Genomic DNA, 24,377 nt, shown 5'->3' with positions numbered 1-24,377 from the left:
TGAAATGGTCTGGCTTGCGCCACTTTTCATGATCAAATCTCTTTTGCCCCCACCTGCCTTGATTGGCAACCATAGCCTTTCACTCTGTGACAAATGACAACCAAAAACCACAATTGAAAAGTGGCGCAAGCCTGTAAATATACTCTTTCATAAAATTGGTCGCTGCTCAGTCAACCGTGAATGTAAGGACATGATCAGGGTGTCATTTTAAAGAGAAGATTCAACCCTAATAGAGGATATCTCCCTTTGATTCCCATGTGCCCTACTTCTGTTCCAATTAGCAATAATATCTCGGTTTCGGGTGTGCTTTTTTTTTATCCACCCTGTACATGTAATTTAAAACCAATGTCCCCATCTACCCATGCAAGAAAGATGACTCTATGATTTTGTAATATTAATAGCGCTATTTAGTAATGTTTCAATGTATATAAATCACGTTTGCTGCCCAGTATTCAAACTCATAAGAAAGTATTATGCGGTTTTAAGTGCCATTGCTAGCTAACGGTACTAATTTCAGAATGATATATATAATTGTATTAATTAACCAGTCAAAGAATTTTGTCAATCTAAGTCTTTGTCTATAGATTTAATTAAAGTCACTCTAGACTATAGGACAGCGACTCGAATGAGTCTAGGCTAGTCAAAGATTAAGGTCAAGAAGGTTGAAGTCCAGTCAGTCATAAAGTGAGTCGAGGCGAGGGGAGTGCATGCTATAGCGTCGCTGTTCGCAGCACCCCACATGCCTGTGATGATTCTTCGAACACCCAACAGGTTCGAGAGTTTAAACACATAGAAATTATTATAGATGATCAAATATGGATATTCTCAACTATTTACCAGACCATAATCGTATTTGCGTTTCTATACATGTACTAATTATTGATTTCGTATTGCGTATATACATGTAAAGTTAGAAATAAAGTAAAGTAATCCTAAAACAAAATATATTGGTCGTGGTAATTTAGCCAAAGTTCGAAGGAATTCAAATCTAATTTGAACGATATGTCTACACACGTACGTCCGATGTCCTGCGTCATTCGATGCCATTATCGCATACTTGGTAGGCATATCTGATGAAAATGGACCTTAATACTCAAATTCGATTGTAGTGTACAAATAATTGAACTTTTGTGATATCTCCCACGAGTGTACAAAGTTGAAATTCATAACGCATACAATTAGGTCTTTACCATGGTAACAGTGACGTCTGTAAAAGTATCCGCCAATCGGATGCGACGAAAACACGTCATGTTTATTTTTTGGGGTCACGCGCACGAGATGCCTATAAAACCGGCAGAGGGCTTGAAATTCTTTCACTTGAACTTGGCGAGCGGCTGCGGGGCTATACTCGTGATTTGTTTCTCCTGTAGATTGTGATTTTCCTAGTTCTGAAGTAGAAAAACGAAGACGAAGCAAACAAGATGGCGATAATGCACACATGTTGCTGCTGTAACGTCAGAGTAGGTTCAATAGTGGTTGCCGTATACACAGTGGTAAGTTGTACCATCATAACAAGGAATTTTGTGAAAAAGAAATGATGAAGCAAAACGACTGAGGGTGCACAAATGTACATAGGGACAAAACAAAACTGTATTGTCATCTGGTTAAACGTCCAGATCTGACCCATTATTGATGACAGTTTTGACACACTTTTGTCTAGACCAGGAAAAGGTTTTTTTATATAAAGGTTTTTAATTATTGTCTGAAGATATATTTTTTTGAAAAGTCAACAAAAGGTTTGCAAAAAACACCAATTTTTTTGGTTTTTGGAATGTTAATGTCCCGCAAATTTCTCTACTGTCGACTTTTCTAAAGACAGGTTTTCATGAAGTTGTTGCATTGCGGACAGAAACAATTCGATACCACCTTTCTTCTGAGCCAATTGTGTGGCTACTTTGTGTTATTTAAAAGGAATGTACAACATTTGCCTTTGCTGCAATTTTCAGAAATAAATGGATTTGGAAGATTAGTATGTACATAGCAAATATTGTTAAACTGACTTGTTTCACGTTTTGGGATTGTAGATGCTGGAAAAACCTAGAAAACCAAACTGTTCTTGTAGTCTGATTCCCCGACCCCACTTAAGATGAAACAGAGCAATTTATAGACTTTGGAGAATTGTAAGTTCAAAGAATCAGTCTAGCAGGCTTGTACCCATTCACAGGTGTAATCCATTGCCAAGTTAATGCGGAATGACTAAATAGGAAAACACAGGAGCAGTTTTGGAACAAACCAGTTTTTTTCCAACGCTGGTCGGCCGACCACCGTTGGAAAAATACAGTTTTTCTTGAAAATGTCAGCACACCAGGAGCCACGACTTTACAGGATGCTTTAGGCTGTCATTCCGTAACAATCCAGTAAGGTATTTCGTGATAACTTAATTTTTGATGTTTGAAAATGTTGTATCTTCCTTTTAAATTATATCAGCCAATTATATTGGACCCCCTTTCACGATTGTACGTTAACAATGTTTTTTTCCTCATTTATTTATGGCCATAGATAGTGTCGGCAGCCGCCCTTATCCAGAGCGCAAAGTCTTGGGCAGGGGAAGACAGTATCGGCACAACTCCGTCTGGCAAGTATTCTCAATAAATGCGCATCACTTTTACTCTAAACTAGAAAAGATACAATTTGTATAATTTATAGGCGTAGCCAGAAGGGGATAGGTGGTATTCCCACCAATATTTTGTAAAGACTGCCCTTTTCCATTCAAATGTCATTTTTTTTCTCTCCAGTGCTCCCCCCCCCCCCATAATTTGTAACGAGTGCCTTTTTTTTAATTTTTTTTTTAACAAGTTGCCTTTCTTTTTGTCTGAACAAGTGTCCTTTTTTAAAAAGAAGTGGTGCCCTTCTTTGTGCCATCGGCCGTTCTGGGTGCCTTTTTTTTAATTTCACGCATGGATCGCCCTGAAAAGGACCAAATGTGGTACCAACACCCCCCTCCCCCGGCTTTTTGATTTTACGGAGGTCAAGTGTCCGGTACATTTCACCACGGGCAAGTGCCCTTTTCAAGGTCTTTTCCCCCGAGTGATGAGTATATACATCGCATATTGATTGTCACTAAAGTGATAAAAACATCAGGATAAAGTCGGGAGCAAAACAAAAAAGGGTACACACAATGGAATCCTTCGCCACACGCGGTTTTGTACGCTTTCAAAATACAATTTAATACCCTCATGTCCAAGTCCCTGCTGGCAAAATTGTTTGTTTTTGTCTAATGAATTGCGTACATTTCTTCTTTTTTTTGCAGTCACTTTGACAGCTACGTGGGGAGCCTCGATCGGAGTCAATTCATTGCTGCTTATTGCAGCGGCTTGCCTCATCCTTGGTATTTTTAAGGTAGGCCTAGCCTACACGTGGCTTCTTAAATATTGTGTCAGAATTGCAATCCATTACGAACCATATATACAATTTTATGTGAATACAATCACAAGTTATTCAGTGTGTATCAAAAAAATGCAAACAAAATATAACGGAATGCCAGACGTAGAATGGTTAATCAACATAGATAATATAGGTATGCGTTGAAAGATTAGCCTTTCCACTTTCAAATGAGACATCAAACGTCCAAATCTGATAATTTTTGACAGAGTTTTGGGTAATTTTCCAAGAGAGGTCAAATTGACCATGGGACCAAGTTTTCAATTTCAGGCATTGGGACAAAAATAGCCTAAGAGGATATTTGCCTGGTCTACAAAAACTTGTGTTTAGCGAGTAAACACAGTTCTAACCACCTTCTTGCTGTCACCTCATGCTAAAAAATGTTAAGCATGTAATTCATGTTTACAAACTGATAGCAAGAAAGTGTTTAGAATTCTATTTACTCGCTTAACACATTTTTTTTTGAAGGCCAGGTACATATCCACCGAGAGGCAATTAGGCTACCTTCATCGCAACGCCTAAAATTGGAAACTTGGTCCCATGGTCAATTTGACCTCTCTTGGCAAATTAGCCATAACTCTGTCACAAATGATCAGATTTGGACTTTTGATGTCTCATTTTAAAGTGGAACGGTGTATCTTTCAAACCATACCTATATTATCTATTCTAAACGTCTGACATTCCGTTACATTTTGTTTGCATTTTTGTAAAACAAACTTTAGATCAAAATCTTCACAGTTTACAGAACATGAGTGTACAATGACATAGAATACCGTTGTACTTGGTACTTGGTTGGTACTTGGTTGGTTCTTCTCCTAAGGACTTCCACAAGGGAGTTCCACAAGGGACTTCCACAAGGGAATGCTGGCGTAGATTTGTGATGACTGGCGAAGATTTGCGACGACTTTTAAAGACCTCTGCATGGTGTTCAAAACGCATCATAGCAAAGCCACATCAATTACACAAAAAGAGAGAATTCCTGTTGAGAGAAAAAAAAACAATTGCAGGACTATTTTCTTCTGATGTTTGCATCCTTTTCATTTATGCAATTCCTACATTTTCTTCTGTATGTTCTTCTTAGGATGCAAAGGCACTGTTGGTACCGTACATGGTCGTCCAAAGCCTGTACATGCTCATCTACGTGGTGCTGGAAATTGCCATCATTGTTGTCTTGGTGGTAAGTGACATCAGGAGATTTGTGTCTGACTTTTCGTGCCTCCCCTGCTTCCTCTGTTGAATAATGACTTGCAATTGGCTCTTTTTTGGCACGCTTTGTGGAGTTTGTAAAATGTACGGTGGCATGCCTCTATAACAAGTTTCATTGTTCTCCAACTTCTTATGTGGAATTAAACATAAGACTTCAGCAACACACGTACTTATTTTGTGGCTCACACCTTTTCTTTATTTTTTTCTCTCTCTTCCTCAGAATGGAAACTACATCTATTTCAATTTCCTTAACCTTGACGCAGGAAGTTTCAGCGACCTCGATTTTGCAATAGTCAAGGACGTCTTGATCGGCCTTGCAGTTGGAGTCCCAATCGTTTTGGGAATAGATGTAAGTCAGCAAAAAAATCATCTAAAGCCTTGGTACTAGTTAACAGTTTACTTTTCGGTGAACTACACAACCAAAGTGGTGTGAAGTCTAAAATTAAGTGTTTTTCAGGATGAGCGTTGCTACATGATTGTGACCTTTGACCTAGTTTGCATATTTTAACCCCACGCTGTTGCTTCCCCCTCATAGTTTACTGTTGACGTCATGTGCGAGATGAACATCATCTTTGTTTTGGACCTGTTCTAATTGACCTCTGACCTTTTCAACTTTATTTCTCTGCAGCTTCTGTGTCTTCTCTGTGTCATCTCACAATACCAGGAACTTAGAGATGGGTGTGGCCGAAGGGTATGTCATGAATATATTTGAATATAATTTGCAGAAAATATAATATAATATATTATAGACCAGCGCGCCTACTTTTTAGCAGTGCGAGAAAGTAAATGCAACGATGCAACCATCGCTATCATTCACTGACGTTTTGGGTCAAGACTAGGACCTGCCAAACAGCAAAATATCGCTCAGAACATTCATTTATGGACCAAATGTGCTGAGGAAATATTACATGTCCTGCTGACCTTGGAAAATGTCTGTGCTGAATAGCTCCATCATGGTATAGGAACGTCCCACGGCGTTAAGACAGAAATATTTATGTTATGGTTTTTTTTCTCCTCGATGCAGGGTCATTCCGCACCTGTAGTTGTCATCCAACAACCTGGCTACAGCACCGGTTTTGCCCCTGCAACTTACGACCCCAGGCCGGCCCCACAACAACAGTACTACAGCAAGTGCTAAGCAGCAAGGGAACAAACTGTACCCGCGAAACATCGCACGAAATACATCGATCCACTAAAGCCCCGCCCATTGATGTGTTGACCAATTCACAGCCGTGATTACCGACATGCGCGCGTGCGCGTATGACGCGCGCATCTGGAACATGCGTAGTTGTCCACGTACGTGCGCAGTGGGCGGGACCTATAATGGATCCGTCTATTGAAAAAAAAAGTTGACTTGTCTAGAAACATTAATGTATTTCATTTTGGTGTCTGAATGGAATCAATCGGGGCTTTTTTTGCTGTACAGGAATCTCGCGAAATAGTGGGACCTAGAAAGAAAAAAAAAAAAAAAAACCACCGAAGAGAAAATCAGCTGTAAAAAAAAGTGAAAGGAATGTTAGCCGACCTAAAGTCAGTTAAAGATTATCAGAAGCTTCTTTATTGCTAAAAGTCTCACACATGTTCGGGTTGCGCAAAATAGTCCCTATTCAAGACCGTCTGCCTTGAAGAGACCTGCACTTATATAGCTAGGCATTTTGTATGTTTACATTCTCAAGAAGCAGATCATGTGAAAGGATTCATTTTGTTGACTTGCCTAATATTACTGATAACTTTCGTAAATGCATAAATGAACCTGCCGGGTTATGCACAAGATAATTAGAATACCATGTTTTGTAACAAACACCAGAAATATTGTAAATACTTTCATAATCGTTCAATTCCTGTATAATATTGTAAAAGCTGGATGTAGAATTATTGAACATGTTTTGGTATTACTATAAGAATTGAAAAGAAATTCAGAATGTGTATATTTTTTTGTCATCCATGGAGTCTGTACGTTCTTATTAGTGGAGATAAACGATCAGAATAAACGCTCTCGTGACTGTTCAATTATCACACAACATTGATTAGACTTGTATATTAAGTTACACTGTAATTTTTTTATGAGGCCGACTTGAGACGATGTGAATTTGTTAACGTTTTACACTTGAACTATATCACTTTACCTTCCCCTATGATTTGGTTTGAAATATGATTAAACTTTGCAGAAGACTTAAAGTATTTGTCAATTTGTAGAGTTTTTCAAAGCTTACGTTGAAAACAACAATTTTATCGCTAAAATATTATCCAATATGCTAGACCTCTCTTGACCTTTTGCCCGTTGAGGGCGGGTCTCTGTTCCACTCCGAAAGCAGGAGTGGAACAAGGAGTACACACATTGTGCGTTCATTAATGTCACAAAATTTAAATGACAACAGATGCCCTAATAGAAGGCGCATCGTACAAGGGCTCTGTGATGTTTCAAGTGCAAACAGTGTATTATAACTCCAAAGAATGTATTAAAAGAGAAATTTGTGAATCTTAGTTCGATGCTTGTGCTTTATTGCAGGCGCGGTTCTACGGGGGGGGGGGGGGGGGGGGGCTAGGGGGGCTGTAGCCCCCCCCCCCCCCCCCCCAATTTTTGTCTAGCCCCCCCAAAATAAATTCCGTAAAAAAAAAATTGCATTAGCAAAAAGAAGGATTGTGATGTACATGCGAACGGTCTCCCCCTAATGAAGAAATAGCCGTGACAAGGGTGCATTAGTTAATATAGTGTGAATTTTAGGATTTTAGTGGCGCTCCCCATTGAAAATATGGCATGACCCCCCCCCCCCCCCCCCCCTATTGATCTTCGGAGGCCCTAAGTGTCTGAAAAAAATAACCGGTCAACATTTCAGCTCGCCTCCCTGAAAAAATTCTGGATCCACCGTGCTAGCCCCCCAAAATATTGGTTCTAGAACCGCGCCTGCTTTATTGTTATTCCTGTCGCAAAGTATTGAGGTATTTCACCACAAGTTATCAAAGAAGGCAGTCGCATGAGAATTGTTTTTGTTTGGCTGAAAGCACACTTGCCTTTTTGTGATCCGTGGACAGAACTTTAAAACGGTGTTTATGTTCAGAATTCCGTAACTTGAAAAGTACATGAGTGATCTGAATTATTTTTATACTAAAAGAAAGCTTAATGACTTGGCTGTCATATCCTAGATTTTGAAAGTGCTACAGGCAAAACTTCATTCATAAATTGGTCCTGCCATTTTGGTTTCGTGGTGTTTTTTTTACTCACCCTGTATGTCACTAAGTTTTACATATTTCATCTTTACATAGCCGCATTTCTTCCTCTTTTGCAGATAGTGAAGTTCGCTAACTTGAGTTCATATTGCAATGTTAACTTCAGGCCTCTATTTTTTTTCACCAAGTCCTCATATGGATGGTACTAAAAGTGCATATTGTTGTTGGAGATAAAAATTGATAAAATTGATAAAAATATATGTCCTTAAAAAAGAAAGAACAAACAAGCAAACAGTTATACAAATAAATCACTCAGCGCCTATGAACTTCAGTCTCGCCTTAGCACGGGGTATTTTTTGTTGACGATAACAGCCTCTTAAGCAAACTCATTAGGCAAAAAAATGCATCATTGGTAAACAGTTAAGGTACAGATTATTAGCCGATTAAGGCAAGGGTGACGTTAGCGGGTCACAACAACCAACCACGTGACCACCGGGCTGTTTCAAGGTCTATGGGTAAAAATGGGCACACCCATTGACACCGCCAGCAAGAACGAAGCCTCGTAATTAACGTCTATTTCTCTTCATAGAATAATTAACCATTCATCGGTTCCTGTTAGTTAGAAAAGCAGATCGGAAACCACAGAGGGACGACAACAAGATGGCCGTCTTTAGAAGATGTTGCTGCTGTTGTGACGTCAGAGTTGGGTCTATTGTCGTGGCTTTATGGTCAATGGTGAGTATGAACTTGATTTTTTTCTGTCGGTTTTACAGAAGCGAAGCAAATAGAATCAATAGCTTAAAACATATTTGTTGGTCATACCAAAATGCCTTTCAATACATTAAAAAAAACTGCACTAATGTCATTGAAATTTTATATGCTTTCGCGTGTATGTTCTAAATAATTATTAATAAAATGAAAACATGAAACTATAGGACATGAAGTACGGGCTAAAACAATGACACATCTTTACAAATCTTTGGCATTAAAGACCAACACAAAGAAATAGCAATACAATGTCTGCAATCTTAAAACGCTAATTAATAGCAAAAAATTATGAGTCTGTCTCTTTTCCTCCTATTAGGTATTATGCTTGGGTACCGGCATCCAGAGCGCGAGGGCCTTGGTGTTATTCTATAATACATTCAAAGGTTCAGCGCCAGCAGGTGAGCCAATATTTTGATTAGGTAATTTTGCGAAATCTCATTATATAATTTCTCAAGAAATTTGCCTGACTCTTACAAAGTGGCACAATTTTCAGGATGAACGTTAACAAATGTCAGTTGGTTTGTTGAAGAGTTGGTATATAGGTTCCATTGTTTATTTATTTTTGGGGGGGTTAAATCTTGTTGGTCCTTGAGAGGGCCAGCCATGACTGGCTGGCTGGCTGGCTGGCTGGCTGGTTGCATGACTGACTGGCTGGCTCCATGGCTGGGCAGATTGGCTGGCAGGCTTGGCTGGCTGGCTGGCTGGGCTGCTGGCTTGCTGGTTGGCTGGTTTGTGGCTGGCTGGCTGGGCTGCTGGCTTGCTCCCCGGCTGGCTTGTGGTTGGCTGGCTTGCTGACTGGCTGGCTGGCCCCCCGGCTGGCTGGGCTGGCTGGTTGCATGGCTGACTAGCTGGCTGCATGGCTGGGCTGGCTGGCTGACTGGCAGGCTGGCTGGCTGTCTCCCCCCCCCCCCCCCCCCCCCCCGGGCTGGCTGGCTGGCTAGCTGGCTGGTTGTTGTGAATTAGACTGCAGTAGACTGGTCACCTGTCTCAATAACTGACTGTTACTTGTGACTTACCCTGGTGCGGGAGTAGGGTTTATACGAGGCTTTCCTATTCATGTACAATATGTCGTATGTGATTTAGCATAATTGTTTGTTTCATATGCTTTCATGGTACAATGGACAATAAGTCAGGTCTCCATGCGAACTGCGAATTCTACGAACTTTGTAGCCAGTCTGAATCAAAAGAATAGAATTTGGTTCGCACTGAGACCAGATTTAGGCTTGCCTTTTTTTTGGGGGGGGGGAGAAACGACTGCGCAGGGTCTCTGTGTGTATTTAAACCAAAAGAGGGTTAAACATTTCACGGGATTGAATCTGTGTATGTTATATTTTCGACACATTCAGCATACCTGCTGGCGTATTGGATCACGATGATCTTACTCAGCGTGGGTTTGGTATCACTACAATAGTTCTCGTGGTTGGCATCTTCAAGGTAAACTCATACAACCGCACATACTAGAATTTGTATCCTTGTGGCGTCATTTCTTTGTTCTCGTGTACTTAAGTTTTCGACTTTGAAAGTGTACTTTCAAAATGCCCAGAAACAAATTTGTGAGGAGGCCGTAGGGCGGGGGCCGGAGGGGGGGGGGGTTAAAATGACCAGTTGGCCGTTACAAATTCGACAAGGTGGGGCCTGACGCAATTTAGGGAGGCGTTCTTTTTTCCCCCTGTTCCTTTCGTTCTATTAATATTCATGAATCCGTAGAAGGAAAGGCATGAGTATAAACATCGACTAAGAAAAAGTCGTCTTTACTCCTTTTTCTGATTTAATTATTTAAAAGGATTATTTTTTTGGGGGGGGGGTTGTTGGTTGGGGTGGGGACATGGTTCCCGCTGGGTCCTCTGAATTTGGTCACAATGCAGGACCATCAGAGAAGGCTGCTGTATTAGATCGAGCTATTTATGTCAATATGGCAGCATCAAGCTATATATAGGCCTACACTCCCTTAAAGGAACTGAAATGATTGTATAGGGACTCCTTTCATTTTATAAATTATATTCTGTTTTATACCAACAATTTTAGAGCAAGAAAGGGCTGCTCGTTCCCTTCATAGTAGCCCAGACCGTCATGATTGGAGTCTTTGTGGCCCTGGTAGTGATTCTGGTCGTCAATCTTGCTGTAAGTTATTACACATGCATGTATATCACATCTGACTAAAGGTGCTTGGGGGGAGGGGTATGAGAAGCGAAGCAGCTAAAATTCTGTTCGTGAAAAACCAGACCCTTTACCAAATGCTTTATAGTTTATACCCGTATTTCAAACATGGGAGGCGGAAGTAGCGGTAAATTGCTCATGCTTGGAAACACCAAAAAGGTGGAAATCATAACTAGGCCCCATGTAGTTTCTTTTCAATCAAAATGTTCATAAACGAAATTCGAATGTTCAGAGTATTGTCCGATAATTTTCAAAAATAATCCGCGTTAGACTTCTCAATTCAGTTTTAGTGATTTGTGTAACTGATCTTGGACTTTTCCCCTCTTTTTTTTTTTTAGAACGGAAATAATATATACTACTTTGACATCCTGACCTTGTGGGCGAATGAACTTGGGGGTGACCCGATTTTCATCTACAGGGCTGTTTACTGGCCTCTGGTGGCGTTACTGGCTTGTGCTGTTATACTTGAGGTGAGTCAGATATTTCATATTAATGTCTATTGTTTTCATGACGGTTCGAAGATTGACGCCGATTCGCGAATGGATCAGACCAGAACTCTCTGCCGTGATGAGATGCAAAGATAACTTCTGATCTATGGATAATAATCATTATTTGATTGGGATAACAAGAACCACTGGCTTAATAAAATGATGAACTTTGGAAGTTAATGGCGTCAAGATCGTATAACCTTTGACCTTGTGACCCGCTGATATTTTTTTCTAGCTTGGATGCCTGCTGTGCGTTGTGTCGCAGTACCAAGAACTGAGGGATGGGCGTGGCACAGGGGTATGTAAATGAGTTTGATTTGCATATTCAGGATGAATGTAGCTACAAAGTAGTTGTGTTGATGCTGTAAAAACCGACTTTTTAAATGAAACAGTCCTGTTGTTTATCAACCCGAGCCGGCAAGCTAGGGTGAAAATGACACTTCACCATCTACTATCAACTTCTTGGCGGGGGATTTTCGTAAATGCTGGATTTAGGGCGGTCTTCTTGTGGAGTGCGACAACAGCAGTTTGTCATCAAGAAAATATATCTCCTGACCTGAAAGAAATCTTCCGCTCTAGCCTCTATGGGCCCTTGACGATTATGTTATGACAAGCTGGTTTACCCGATCATAGATCGGGTAGGGCGTAGTGTTGGGGATGAAAATGTGGGGAGTTAAATGTAAATGGGGGATATAGTTGGTGAGACATGCAGTTAAAGAATATCAATTTCTGTGGTGTGATCTGAGGCAATTTCTGATCACTAAAACCAATTTGAGCAAAAGATCATCTGTGAAAGTTTTGAGTTTTGAGTAATTGAATCAGCTACATGTATTCTGAGCAATAGAATCATTATTGTAGGCTACAATATTTTTATTCGGGGAAGAAAAAGTGTGTGTGTGGGGGGGGGGGGAGGGAGACCAAACAATGTCCCCCCTCAAAATGTGGGTTGTGTGTGTGTGTGGGGGGGGGGGGTCCCCTGTCCCCCGTCGATTTACGCACATGATAATTATGTACCATGGCAACTGTCTGTAAATGTTGCCGTTGGTCTGTTAAATTGGCTTTTTGTGAGGCAGTCGCATTTGGAAAACGAAGATCATCTTTTAAACATCATTTTTGAGTTTGGTGTCATTGAATCAGCTATTCTGAGTAATGGAATCATTATACATGTAGTAGCTACAATTTTTATTCGGGGAAGAAAAGTGGGGGGGGGACCAAAAAGTCTCCACCGCTTTAAAATGGGGGGGGGGGGGGGGGTTCCCCGTCCCCCACCGATTGACGCCCATGATAATTATGTACCATGGCAACAGTCTGTAAATGTTCCCTTTGGTCTGTTAAATTGGCATTTTGTGAGGCAGTGGCATTTGTGAGAAAACGTACTTGAAAGGCTTGCCGTAGTACACAGGCGAAGGCTGATTAAGAAGGTCATAATTAAGTTTCAGTATATTGGACTCTTCAACAAACGTAAACTTGAACGTCTTACAATTTGCGAGACTGTCTGCGAGGAACTTGTCGAGTCAACTGTTATTCAACTTGGGTCAACCATCTATATAAGAGCAAATTTTACTCGGCCTCCGAGAAATGTTTGCTCCTGAAACGATCTGAGACCGCGGTCTTTCGCGACGCCAAAATCGCTCCACGTCCGTGGAAAAATGTGGAGGGTGTCTTCCGCCGGATCGGACACATTTTCGTTGATTTTTTGTGTGACTGCGTTTAAGATCGCGATGTTTGAATGCATCGATCCTTCGTTGATCCCAGACAGGCCCCCGAAATTATAACGCAACACTGTGGCGGGCAGCGAACTCACAACGCTCAGCCTTGGTGGAAGCATGGAGCTGTATTAACACACGACGAAGCAACAGAGCACTATACACGTCACTCACATGCTTGTGCTGCAAATCATGCAAATAGCGAGCACCGTAGACCCAACCTCGTTTCCAGGGTGTGGAGCAGGCTGCAGTACGCGTTGCCAGCGACAGTTTTGCATAGCCCGGATATACTACGCAGTGTAGACTTTCGATTGGTCAGACCGCGCAAGGCATACTTAATGTGTAGTCCTTCTGAGTATTCGTTGCACTCGGCGCAGGGGCGGCAAGCGAAGCATATGAAAGAATAGGGGCACTCGGTGGCCACGCACCATGGAGAAAAAATATTTTACCAAGGTCACCCCATATCACAATTTGGTGAACGCTTTGGCAGTACGGCTGAGTAGAACACGTAAACGAAACCCCTACGTTGACCTCGCTGACCTCGCACAGTCTAGACTCGCAGAAAAGCCAGCACAGGGGGCGGCCAGGCAGTCAACGTGAAAGCGCACACGACGGAAAATTCCTGTGCAAAATGCTGTCACGAAAAATAGACGAAAAGGATCGCCGGTCCGTACGGGAAAATCAGGACGACCCGAAGTGTCCGACCCGGCGGAAGACACCCTCCGTATTTTTCCACGGACGTGGAGCGATTTTGGCGCCGCGGGAGCCCGCGGTCTCGGATCCTTTCATGAGCAAACATCGTCGCGGAGGCCGAGTTAAACTCTCTCTTATATATATAGATGACAGAGGCTATTCATATGGCTAGTAATGCCAAAGACCCTGTAGCTTTGGTTGCAATTTATTATATGGCGTGTGGAAACTAAAATGTCAACTGGTCAAAAATAAGTTAGACTTTTTATTCAGATATAACCAAAGTTGATTTTTTTTTTGGGTACAGCCTCTTCCCATGACGACGACCACAACTGTCGTCATGGTGCCGCAAGGTAGTTACGTCAACCAGGGCGGTGATACCGGTGGGGAGCCGGGCACCACACCAAACACCGAGGAACAAGCCACCACGTCGACAGGCGGTGGCCGTAAGAAGCCGGCCAGGGCTGGGAAGAGTTCCGGCGACGGCCCGTCCGGCGCCAGCCCCCCAAAGCCAGACCATAGCTCATCATCAGAAAGCGAATCGGATCACGACTAAAAATTTACAATCTAGGAGCACTGAGCAATAGGCCTTTTGAAAAAGTTCCTGATTGGGTAGTGGTTGCCTATCCACCAACCTCGTCCCCAGTGCTTACTTTATTTCCAACATCGTTTCCAATATATATAGCCCTGGCCCTGGATAGGAAACTTTCTTCCTGTGTCCTGATTCCATACCGCAATTTGCTAATAATGGATTTATATCGTGTAGTTGGTGTTGTTATTTCCAACCGTGCATTACGTGTTTTCATTGTAATTATGACACCTTCTCAAAAATACTCATTTTCTTTCCAGTTTGCTCATATGAAATGTGATACTGCATATTGGCGGGCCAGATTGTAACATTTTAACTTCCAAAAAAATCGTGTTTTCATAACTCACGGCGCTACGAATTGATGCAGAATTTAATCCAGACACCGCATACAAAAACAAACGCTAATGCAACGCACATGCCGGCACCAGACTATTTCTCAATTGCATACGTGTTCAAAAATCTTGCACATGCAAAATGATCCAATACCAGGGTGAGAGAGCAGGTAGTGGTGGTTGCGTACTGCTCGACACCCTGGGGGCGAGGTTGCCTATCCACATACCCGTTATCCCCAATACTTAAAGGGAGGGGCATGTTATGAATTTTTTTCGCTGAAACATATTTTGTGCATATAGTTTCATTCCTCTGATAAGTTTCGCTCGTACCCCCGCCCTGCAAACAGGACGCTGGGAAGGGCTGATGAATTCACGCTCTGATTGGATAGACTTTGCGTGACCTGTGTACACGTATTACATTCATTCGTTTGTGAAATTTTATAAAGTGCGCTTTTTTAAGTTTTATAAAAAAACATTGTTTCACTGGCAAATGAGGGCGCTGTTGCTGGATGTTATGTGAGGCACACTATTCGGTTTAGGGGTTTCCGGTTCAACTCGGGAACCCAAAACAAATTGCTTTTCGGAAACGTTTGTGCATTAAGTTTGCACATTGAATTTGTATTATGTACTGAAACCACAAAGAATCACCAAAATCAGAAGGTTTATGAAAGCATAAAGTAACTGTCCACACTCTTTAAAAGTTGGGGACGGGGTTAAAGTAAAAGCCTATTACAATCAGACCGCCTGTATATTAAATCATGAGAGTTAAACCTGTGTAATTGTTTAATTCGATTTATTTCTTCTAGCTTTTGCAGTATAAAATAAAGCGGGACATGGTCCCATCGTTCCGAAATGCTTTTTTTTTTTAGGACATCGGCCGTGTTATTAAAAAAAGAAGTCATTTGAAATCACATGTCTGTTTGTCATGTTGATTTGTGCTGCAAGTCACGAGGTCAATTTATCAGAAACCTTGTGCAAATAGAGTCGCTAACTCGTTATAAATACAACTATTTGCAATGTGACCACTTGATCACAAAAACGAAACGAAAAACACCAACTTGTGCTGCCGTTGCTTTGCCAACCGTGACGTGGGTACAGCCCATATCAGCCCGCGAACACCTATTGTACCTTTGGACCAAGCGTTTTCACATTAAATTCACAGTGCCACGTTCACAGCCTCACATTTCCGTCTCTGTTAAGCTCGGAGGTAGAGCAGTTGCTTTTCCGATACTTGAATATTTTTGTTGAGAAAGGAAAAACACACAAATTGAAATCAAGATGCCTATTATGAACAGGTGCTGCTGCTGTGACGTCAGAAGCGGGACGTTTGTAGTGGCCATATGGACAATGGTAAGGCAATTTGAAATTTCTACACTTTTGGGCAAATTCTTCCCAATTTGGTGGTTAATTTTCCACACTAATTTTGGACAAACAACATTGCCCAATAGTGTTTTCCAATTTATTTTTTTGTTTGTATAATAGTAGTCACTATATAAGCTAAAACTTCAACAGGTTTGTTCATATGCATCCCCACACAAAAAATACACAAATAGCAACTGATCGTATTACCTTTTAACGTTGTTTTTTTTCGCTTGGCAATATTTTTTTCTCTGTTATTAAAAAAAGTGTTGAAAAATCAACCGCGAGATATTTAATGCAGATGTTTGCTTCAAATCGCACAGCTCTCAAGCTTTCTGGTAATGACGTCTCACGATGACGTCGTCAAGTATCAGATTGGAAGCAACCAAAGAGTTTTAATCTTTTGAAAAGATTTAATCTTTGAAAATCAATTTAAAATCAACTGTGGGAGATCTGATTTTGCTTTTTACGGGAGTTAACGGATAATCCAGGATCCTCATTTTAAAATTCCTTCTTTTTCTTCCCATTGACAGATAGCAGCTGCTGGATCCCTGATCGCAAGCGTCAGAGCCTGGGCTAATCTACCCGACGGGTACATCGAAATCACTGGTATTCATAAAGCAAACCTTTATCATTCATTGGTTCAAACTCGATGTTTCGAACAGTATGCTCTGCTCGTCATCAGAAGATTGATGACGAGCAGAGCATACTGCTCGAAACGTTGAGACTAACTGGTTCTTCTCATAAAGATATCATTCACATGGTGTTACTGCAAACTTCCCATTCATTGATCGCGTCCACCGTGCAAACCCTTCAGTCTTATCTTTAATTATGTTGTTCTTCTTTATAGCTATGCCTATAAGTTATTTCCTCATGCCAGAACAAAACTCATCGTCAATTTCTGTTGAAATAAAATGCCCGATACATTTCCGTCTGATTTTTCTTCTTCAGGTAGCCACTTGACCGCTTACTATGTCATCACGATCATTGTTCAAGCGGGTATTGAACTGGGCGCTGTATGTCTTGTCTTTGGAGCGATCAAGGTAAACATGGTTTATATTAGGTTTTTTTAGGCGCTAACATAATTGGAGCCTAGAGATTATCCTCTCATAATATCATACACATTTCATTTGCAGTTTAAAGCTGCGATAATGTAGTTATGATTAGGGGCCATTCAGAATTTTCAATGTTTTAAAATGTCGATCTTTTTTTCCAAATTGTGGGTGGTTGGGTCAAGCTAAATAATTGAAAATCGAAATTCACTTTCCATGGAAAAAAGATTAAAAAAAACAAAGAAAGATAGATCTTTTGACTTGCCTGAACTACGCGCAAGCGTTCCGATATCGCGATGCGTGTTTCTTTTCCAACTTTGTCCCCTGTATGTACTGTCAGTGGCGTAGCCAGGAATTTTTCAGTGGGGGGTGGGGGGGGGGGGCGCTGGGGGGAGGGCTGGAACATTTCATGGGGGGGGGGGCGTCATGTAGATCAATGATAATTTTTTTAGAAACTCAAAATCTCAGTGGGGGAGGCGACTGGGGGGGGGCGACAAGGTTTCATGGGGGGGGGGGCTGTCGCCCCCCACGGCGCCCCCCCCCCCCCCCCCCCCCCCCCATCCTGGCTACGCCACTGCAGGTCATACAGTTAAAGTTTATGTATAAACTTGTATGAAAAGTCAAAGAAAAGTAACTCCCATGATCTATTTGACACCAAGTTTGTGTTAACTTGCCGGTAACGCCCTAAAAAATTATCCAGACAAATATGTTTATTTTGTAACATTTTATGTTCGTCTGTCGGTCTTCTATGCTGTTATGTTTACTTTTAGGTACCTTCAATGGTACTATGTTTAATTAACCTGTTCATTTGTTTAATTAAACTAATAACGCACATATAGTTGCCAAATATGGCACTAACAAGTTTGAGGTCGGCAATTTCGTCTTTAAAAATCTGGGTACGTAGGGTTACCGTACACAATTGTCCTGGAAACAACAGTACCAAAGTGCAGAAAGTCGCACGCAAGAGCTCCCCAGCAAGTATCGCTGACGCCATTATGATTCCAAAATTTCTCACTGTGTCACACAGTGAAATAACTAAACAGCGTCGTTGTATTGTGAACACAAAAAAAACATTCAAGTCGCGTTCCTGCACACTTTCTGCAAGACGACATAGATATCCTTGAAGCACTGCCCCTGCTTTGCATAACAAGTGCACATGAATGAATGATTCGACTTTTATTCAAAGAAATTTCTATGTACAGTCACCAGACTCTATTCAGTAAAGTCCCCGTCAAAACGAAAGTAAACAATCCACGTGCATAACGCACGGCTACACCATCGAACAGTGTGGCAGGGACACCAACAAGTAACACAACAACTAAAAAAAAATTAAAAAATTGATAAATATTCTGATTGAATTTCGTTAAAAGATACTTGTTGGTGAGGTATCACATATTCTAGCAAATTGATAAAAATGTACAATATTACAATATGCAATTTTGAGGGAAATGGGCAAAATACTGCATAAATAATTTAACTTGATCATATTCATAATACACAAACCGACAATTTTCATTTTCAGGCTGGAGCATTTCATGGGGGGGGGGGGCGGCATGTAGATCAATGATAATTTTTTTAGCGACTGGGGGGGGGGGGGGGCGACAAGGTTTCATGCCCCCCCCCAAACGTGGCTACGCCACTGTGTACTGTACATGTACGTCATGTAGGCCTACGTGTATCCAATCGCTATAAAACTGGACTATTCAACTACTGGACTCAAAGACTACGAGGACCGCAGCCTGTGCTGTGATGTCTGCCCAAACCTGATGTTTTCTTTCGCTCGTACCCCCGCCCTGCAAACAGGGCGTGGGGGGGGGGGGGGGTACGAGCGAATGTTTTTTTCTCAGCTATCTCACGTGACAGGCACAACCTCGTATGTCACATGTCATCCACCTCATCCAGAAAACGACAAATCCACGGTCATCTTTGTGGCTTCCAAAACTGCAACCTGTCATTCCCAACAGCATATCAGCTGGCGGCTGGCACCATCTTCCAAAATAGGGGACGCTCTTCAAAACCAGCCATTATGCAAACTACGCATTATGTTGGGGTTTTGGGGCTTGGTTTTCATATTCCTCGTTCATATCAGAACTCTCTTTACCATTTTGGGAAATTGTTACTGAATAAAATTATCTGAAATTTTGGGCCAGTTTTGTTTTCATCTCGAGGGGCATGCACATTTATGCTCGAGGGGGCACTTTTATGTCCGCAAGAGGGGCACTTGGGTGCCCCCCCCCCCTGCTCCCCTTATACTTTGAACTGTGGGACCCACTACAAAAATGGCCGCCACGATCCTCCGTTTTGTTTCCACTATTTCTCTTTTCTTCATCCAGTATAAGAAAGAGCTGTTACTTCCCTACCTGGTCGCCCAGGGCTTGGCCATCTTTGTGGACATAATCCTTGTGATTATTCTCATCGTTGTCGTTGCTGTAAGTTTTACTTGGAAGTATTAATTTACAAGCCTGAAGAAATTTGTATTGAAGGGAATAAGACAGTGATAAAACGTTCAGTGTTATAGAAGTGGGAGGAAATTCATTTGTGCCCCCCCCCCCCCCGAGGTTCGGAAGCTCAAGATTGTTGAGAAAGTCTTTTGCCGCCCGGAGATCTGTGAACCATGAGCAGGGATCCCCAAGAGGAGTCAACACCAACACCCCCGCCTCCTTGGCTGGGACATGCATTGGCAATGTCACCCTAATAACTCGTGTCATTGTGTATAAACAGCTTTCAAATTGTTAAAAATTCTGTACCCCAATCTTCAAATGATTCAATTCGTATGTTTGCTAGACATTTACATAATACACACGAGTACATGTATGTACAGGGGCGGATCCAGGATTTTTTTTCTTGGGAGGGGGTGTTTTTTTCATCAGTAAATCAATGCTGAAATGTAGACCATTTTTTTCTAGTAAAATCAATGGAGGAGGGGGGGGGGGGGCTCGTACCATACTTTCAATTACCATACTTTCAAATTATTTTTTTTTTGGGGGGGGGGGTGTCAGAGCAGGGGGGGGGGTTCCACATCATTTTTAATGTATTCCTTTAAAAAAAATAATGACCCCCAAACCACCTCTGGATCTGCGCCTGATGTATAAAACAAGACTTGAATCTACGAATCAGCAAAATCCATAATCTTGACAAGAAATCGCCATTTCTTCATTTTGTCATTATCGACTGCCAGTTATCGATCTATCATTAATGCCTGCTCATTTTGGATGTACCATTTCGACAGAATGGCAACATATCTATGTTTAATTTCCTGGACATCACTGTTGATGTGACTGACCCAGATGTCATACAGGCTTATCGCATCGCATACGGTATCGTGGCTGCGGCTCTCGCTGTTAGTGTCCTGATTGCGGTAAGTTTGAAATCCCAATTTTAATTTCCTTAAGTCATTCGTGAAATTAAACTGGTCATAACCCCGAATCCGATTAGCCAGACGAATTTCAAAAGAATCACGTGACCCATAGGCAATCAGTACGATCCCAGTAGCGGACACAATCGTACTTATACACTCTTAAAAAAAACCCCACATTAATCACATTTGACTAGAAACTACTTTTTTTTTTAGTCATTATGAAACCTTGCATGTTAAACTTTCACTAACTAGGAAAACAAGTCAATATCTGGACTAAGTTGTTTTTAGAGCGTAGTACCTTTGAGAATATGTATATACCAAGTTTATTAACAAGTTTAGTAGTGTATTCATAGCGTTTTGAGACCTTTAATCAGTTGTAAGATTAAACATTTTGGTAACCATTTCCTTTTGACAGCTGCTGTGTTTCTTCTGCGTCGTGTCTTTCTTCCAGCAGCTTCGCGATGGATGTCACGATGGGGTATGTATCAGAAACAACAAGTCTGCAGGGGTGTTAGTGGGGTGGGGTGGGCAAAATCTCCCCGCCCACCCTAACAAAAAATTATAAATTGAGAACATGCTGGAGAAAGTACAAGGAATTTTTGGAAAAATGTGCTTTACCCCCTCTAGAGGAAAACCTGGCGACGCCCATGACTACTGGCAGTATAGGCTAAGTGAGCCATACAGCAACCTCGTCCCCAGTGCTTACTTTATTTCCAACCGCGTTTCCAATAGTAAACCCCGGATAGGAAACTTTCTTCCTGTATCCTGATTGGATACCACAATTGGCTAGTAATGGATTTTTATCGTGTACTTGGTGCTATATATTCACAACGTGCAGTACGTATTTTCGCGATCATTCGTCCACGCCTTCTCGAAAATACTAATTTCCTTTCCAATTTGCTCATATTAATATGAAATATGATACTGCATGTTGTCTTGATAAGATCGTAACAGTTTGATTTCAAAAATCGTGTTTTCGTAACTCACGCCGTGCTCGCGCTGCTACGAATTGACTCTGTTTTTACCCCAGACACCGCATACAAAAACAAACGCTAATGTGTAACGCATATCCAGGCACCAGATTGTTCCTCATTTGCATACGTGTGCAAAAATCTTGCACATGCAAATGATTTAATGCCAGGGTGAGAGAGCAGGTAGTGGTGGGCGCGTACTGCTCGACACCCTGGGGACGAGGTTGGCCACACAGGGACTTATACATTTTGTTATAATACTTCAAAGAACCGAATCAAATTTTCGGTTGGAGAATGGAAAACAACCATCAGCCGCCCTATGCGCCCTTGCAAAATCACCGTAAATGCTGAAACAAAAAGTAAAATGACGAAAATTGAAAAATTGACCGTTTTGCCGTCCATACACAACCTGACAGCATTTGCGTGGCATGAATTTCGTTCAGGATCGTCACATGATTTTTCTGTTAGAGCAAAGAAACGTTCCATGTTATAATTTGTTTTTCGTTTTGCCCATTGCAGACCTTACTCAGTGTCAACCAGGACTGCCAGCCGATCATGAGCCCCCAACAGAAACAAGGATACTATACTTCTTGCTAAAATGCCGGTTGCCTAACCTAGCTAGACCACATGCAACAGGGGAGCATTGGGGGGGGGGGGGGGGCGAACTTACTCGGAGAGCTCTTAGACTAGACTTGTGATCAAGTCCTTGCAATCTTAAAAGTCCCGTGTCAGTTTGACCCGGAAAACGGGTTCTATTTGAACTCATATTTTTTTCATGGTCAAAATTAAACTTACCGGGTCAGAATGGCACTCTTCTTTTTCATTTTCCGGGTCATGTCGACCCGGAAACCCTTGGCAAAATGTTCAATTCTGACCCGGTATTTTTTGTACAGCGTGACTAATGTGTGGCTAATGTTTGTTCTGCAACCGGGCATTAGCCACCATAATACGCATGCGTGAAACCATAGACATATCACGTGATTGAAATAATAACGTGATTTTAGATTTTAAAAAAATTGACAAAGTTTTGATTTCAAAGAAGTTTGGTTGAAGCAACTCCTAATCGTTTGGGCGGTGTTTTGGGGTGTAGGAGCACCATGGGTTCGAATCCTAAACACCTTTTCCCCAGCTGATTATAATGTATTATCTTTCTGTTATCGTGTTTGATCAAGTCCAATTATCCATGAAATCAATTTCACCTTCTTTTCATTCCGATTCATGGCTCCGGAGTATTTTTGATACTTAGTGTATTATACCAGGTTGCTTGAAAAAAAAAAACTAAAATGTGACTGGGGGATGGGGGAACTGACATGACAAACATTGAGTGTCACTTGATTCAGGTCAAGGACTCCGTACCAATGCACTGAGCTAATAATTTCATAAGCATTTTAAATCAAACACCTGGCTGTTATGCGCCTATCAAATGTTCCCCCCGCCCCACCCCACCCCCGCTACCCCAGGTCCGATGTCGGGGTTTGGTCACGTTTTTCATGCCCCATGGTGGGGATTTTAGTCCCTCAAAAACATTTTTATGCTATTGACGAACTGCATGTACATGGAAAGCAATCACTAGTGCGCCCCACATGTATGTCGGAGATTGTCACTTAAATTTTTCCCGAGGGGTGGGGATTTTGTCGCTTTAAAAATGACAATTCCCACGTCTTGGGTGGGGCAGCCCGGGGGAGGGGAGGGTTGGGAAACAATTGATAGGCGCATTATCTTGGCGTGCGTATACAATGTACATGCCTCATTTTTATACACATTTTGTAAATAAGGTTTTTTTTGACGACACTTTTTAAAATGAAAAATAAGCAAGTGGCTCGATATCCAGACAGAATCACCAAAATGTTAATACTCAGATTGTATCAATGAATTAATGTTCAATTTGGTGGAAGCTATAGGCGGGAATAAACTGTAAGTATGCATCTCCAAACTTTTCATTATAAAGGCCTAAACATCAGTTGCCAAATTGTGTATACATTGAATGTAACAATACTTGCCACATTTCCTTTAACTAGTTTGACATTAATGCTTTTGTAAACTATTCGCTTTGTTAAAAAACAAATCTGTAAATACTGCAATGATTTTGTTGCATTAACAATAAATTAGGAAATCACCATGATTGGTTTTGGACTTCATTTCTTCGGATGTGACTCGGCGAGTTTTAGGCTAAGGATCCATGTTAAGTAGACATTCATATTGATGAAAGCCCCAAAAACCTCGCTGAAAATTGTCCGAATACGAATACTTGACGACGCCCTCTATAGAGCCTGAAAGTTCAATCCTGGTGGCGCGCTTCCGAAACTCTTGAATAGGAAAATAAACGTGCAAAAATTATAATTATTTTTGGTACCTTAAACGTGCAAAAATTTAAAATTGTTTTCGGTACCTATTTCTTGAGAAAATCTCCCTCGAAAAAGCCTTTGTAAAATTGTTACTAGCATCTCAATTTATGGAAACTGAAAAATCGCCTCACGTGAAGGAGAAATATCGTGCACAAAATTGGCCTCTCACTTCCGAAAACTATTGGGGGGGGGAGAGGAAAACCTAATACATTCATGGGATTCGAACCCATGGCGTCCATTGTTTTCAACTGAACTCCGTTAGCCACAGCGTCGGATATTGTGTTGAAAGTGAAACGGGAGGGGGTCTGGGCACAAGATGGGGTACGTCAGAATTGTTTGTTATAGTGGTCGTTCGTTATAGTGATTGTGCATGATAATATAATATTTAATTTTTCGGGAACCAAAGCGGATGTTCGTTTATATCAAAATGTTCGTTATAGTGAAACTGTACCCTTATTTGGAGTTGTGCAATTTCATATGAATTGTGAAGTCATGCAAGTTACTGCTTCTTTACCGTGCCGTGCTTTTGTACCATACATCAAAACAGAACAAGACTACCCAATTCAACTTTGAAATGACAATCTACACAAAATGTGCACTTCTTTCTGATACGGCTTTGTTTATATAGTGGTAGGCACCGAGTGCTACAGTTGGTAAACTGTTTTTTTCCCGATCTTGTACTGCAAATCAAGAGCTTATGACATTTTATCCGAAATATTTGTCTGAAGAGAGTCAAAACGAAATGAAAAAAAAAATCTCTTATTGTTTTTGATGCAACCGTGTCGTGGATCATCCCTGAATACCTTT

The 24,377-nt window shown here is 41.4% G+C and overlaps 3 protein-coding genes across 3 annotated transcripts; all 3 read left to right on the top strand.

The window, feature by feature from the left end:
• Positions 1-217: 217 nt before the first annotated feature.
• On the top strand, positions 218-7,071 carry LOC119744465 (lysosomal-associated transmembrane protein 5-like). The gene is made up of 7 exons (XM_038220398.1): positions 218-1,493; positions 2,500-2,575; positions 3,251-3,339; positions 4,463-4,558; positions 4,808-4,936; positions 5,216-5,278; positions 5,612-7,071. The coding sequence occupies exons 1-7, from the start codon at positions 1,422-1,424 to the stop codon at positions 5,723-5,725; spliced, it is 639 nt and encodes a 212-aa protein (XP_038076326.1). The 5' UTR covers positions 218-1,421; the 3' UTR covers positions 5,726-7,071.
• A 2,517-nt stretch (positions 7,072-9,588) lies between these two features.
• Positions 9,589-14,293, top strand: LOC119744275. The gene is made up of 6 exons (XM_038220144.1): positions 9,589-9,593; positions 9,870-9,957; positions 10,549-10,644; positions 11,019-11,150; positions 11,404-11,466; positions 13,872-14,293. The coding sequence occupies exons 1-6, from the start codon at positions 9,589-9,591 to the stop codon at positions 14,118-14,120; spliced, it is 633 nt and encodes a 210-aa protein (XP_038076072.1). The 3' UTR covers positions 14,121-14,293.
• A 1,470-nt stretch (positions 14,294-15,763) lies between these two features.
• LOC119744274 lies at positions 15,764-21,822 on the top strand. Its single transcript, XM_038220143.1, has 7 exons — positions 15,764-15,835; positions 16,378-16,453; positions 16,796-16,887; positions 19,230-19,325; positions 20,126-20,254; positions 20,670-20,732; positions 21,745-21,822. Exons 1-7 carry the CDS (start codon positions 15,764-15,766, stop codon positions 21,820-21,822), a joined length of 606 nt encoding a protein of 201 aa, XP_038076071.1.
• Positions 21,823-24,377: the final 2,555 nt, after the last annotated feature.

The sequence above is a fragment of the Patiria miniata genome, unplaced genomic scaffold (assembly GCF_015706575.1).
Source record: "Patiria miniata isolate m_02_andy unplaced genomic scaffold, ASM1570657v1 HiC_scaffold_7, whole genome shotgun sequence".
NCBI lineage: Eukaryota > Metazoa > Echinodermata > Asteroidea > Valvatida > Asterinidae > Patiria > Patiria miniata.
The sequence above is the reverse complement of the archived record's forward strand: the minus strand, read 5'-3'. Positions and strand labels throughout refer to the sequence as shown.

Excerpts from the sequence above, each read along its gene's own strand:
- LOC119744465 (XM_038220398.1), top strand. The coding sequence starts at position 1,422 with ATGGCGATAATGCACACATGTTGCTGCTGTAACGTCAGAGTAGGTTCA. Across the intron at positions 1,494-2,499 it reads TGGTTGCCGTATACACAGTG|ATAGTGTCGGCAGCCGCCCT; the intron begins GTAAGTTGTACC and ends TTATGGCCATAG. Across the intron at positions 2,576-3,250 it reads TATCGGCACAACTCCGTCTG|TCACTTTGACAGCTACGTGG; the intron begins GCAAGTATTCTC and ends TTTTTTTTGCAG.
- LOC119744275 (XM_038220144.1), top strand. Across the intron at positions 9,958-10,548 it reads TCGTGGTTGGCATCTTCAAG|AGCAAGAAAGGGCTGCTCGT; the intron begins GTAAACTCATAC and ends CAACAATTTTAG. Across the intron at positions 10,645-11,018 it reads TTCTGGTCGTCAATCTTGCT|AACGGAAATAATATATACTA; the intron begins GTAAGTTATTAC and ends TTTTTTTTTTAG.
- LOC119744274 (XM_038220143.1), top strand. The coding sequence starts at position 15,764 with ATGCCTATTATGAACAGGTGCTGCTGCTGTGACGTCAGAAGCGGGACG. Across the intron at positions 20,255-20,669 it reads CTGTTAGTGTCCTGATTGCG|CTGCTGTGTTTCTTCTGCGT; the intron begins GTAAGTTTGAAA and ends TCCTTTTGACAG. Across the intron at positions 20,733-21,744 it reads GCGATGGATGTCACGATGGG|ACCTTACTCAGTGTCAACCA; the intron begins GTATGTATCAGA and ends TGCCCATTGCAG.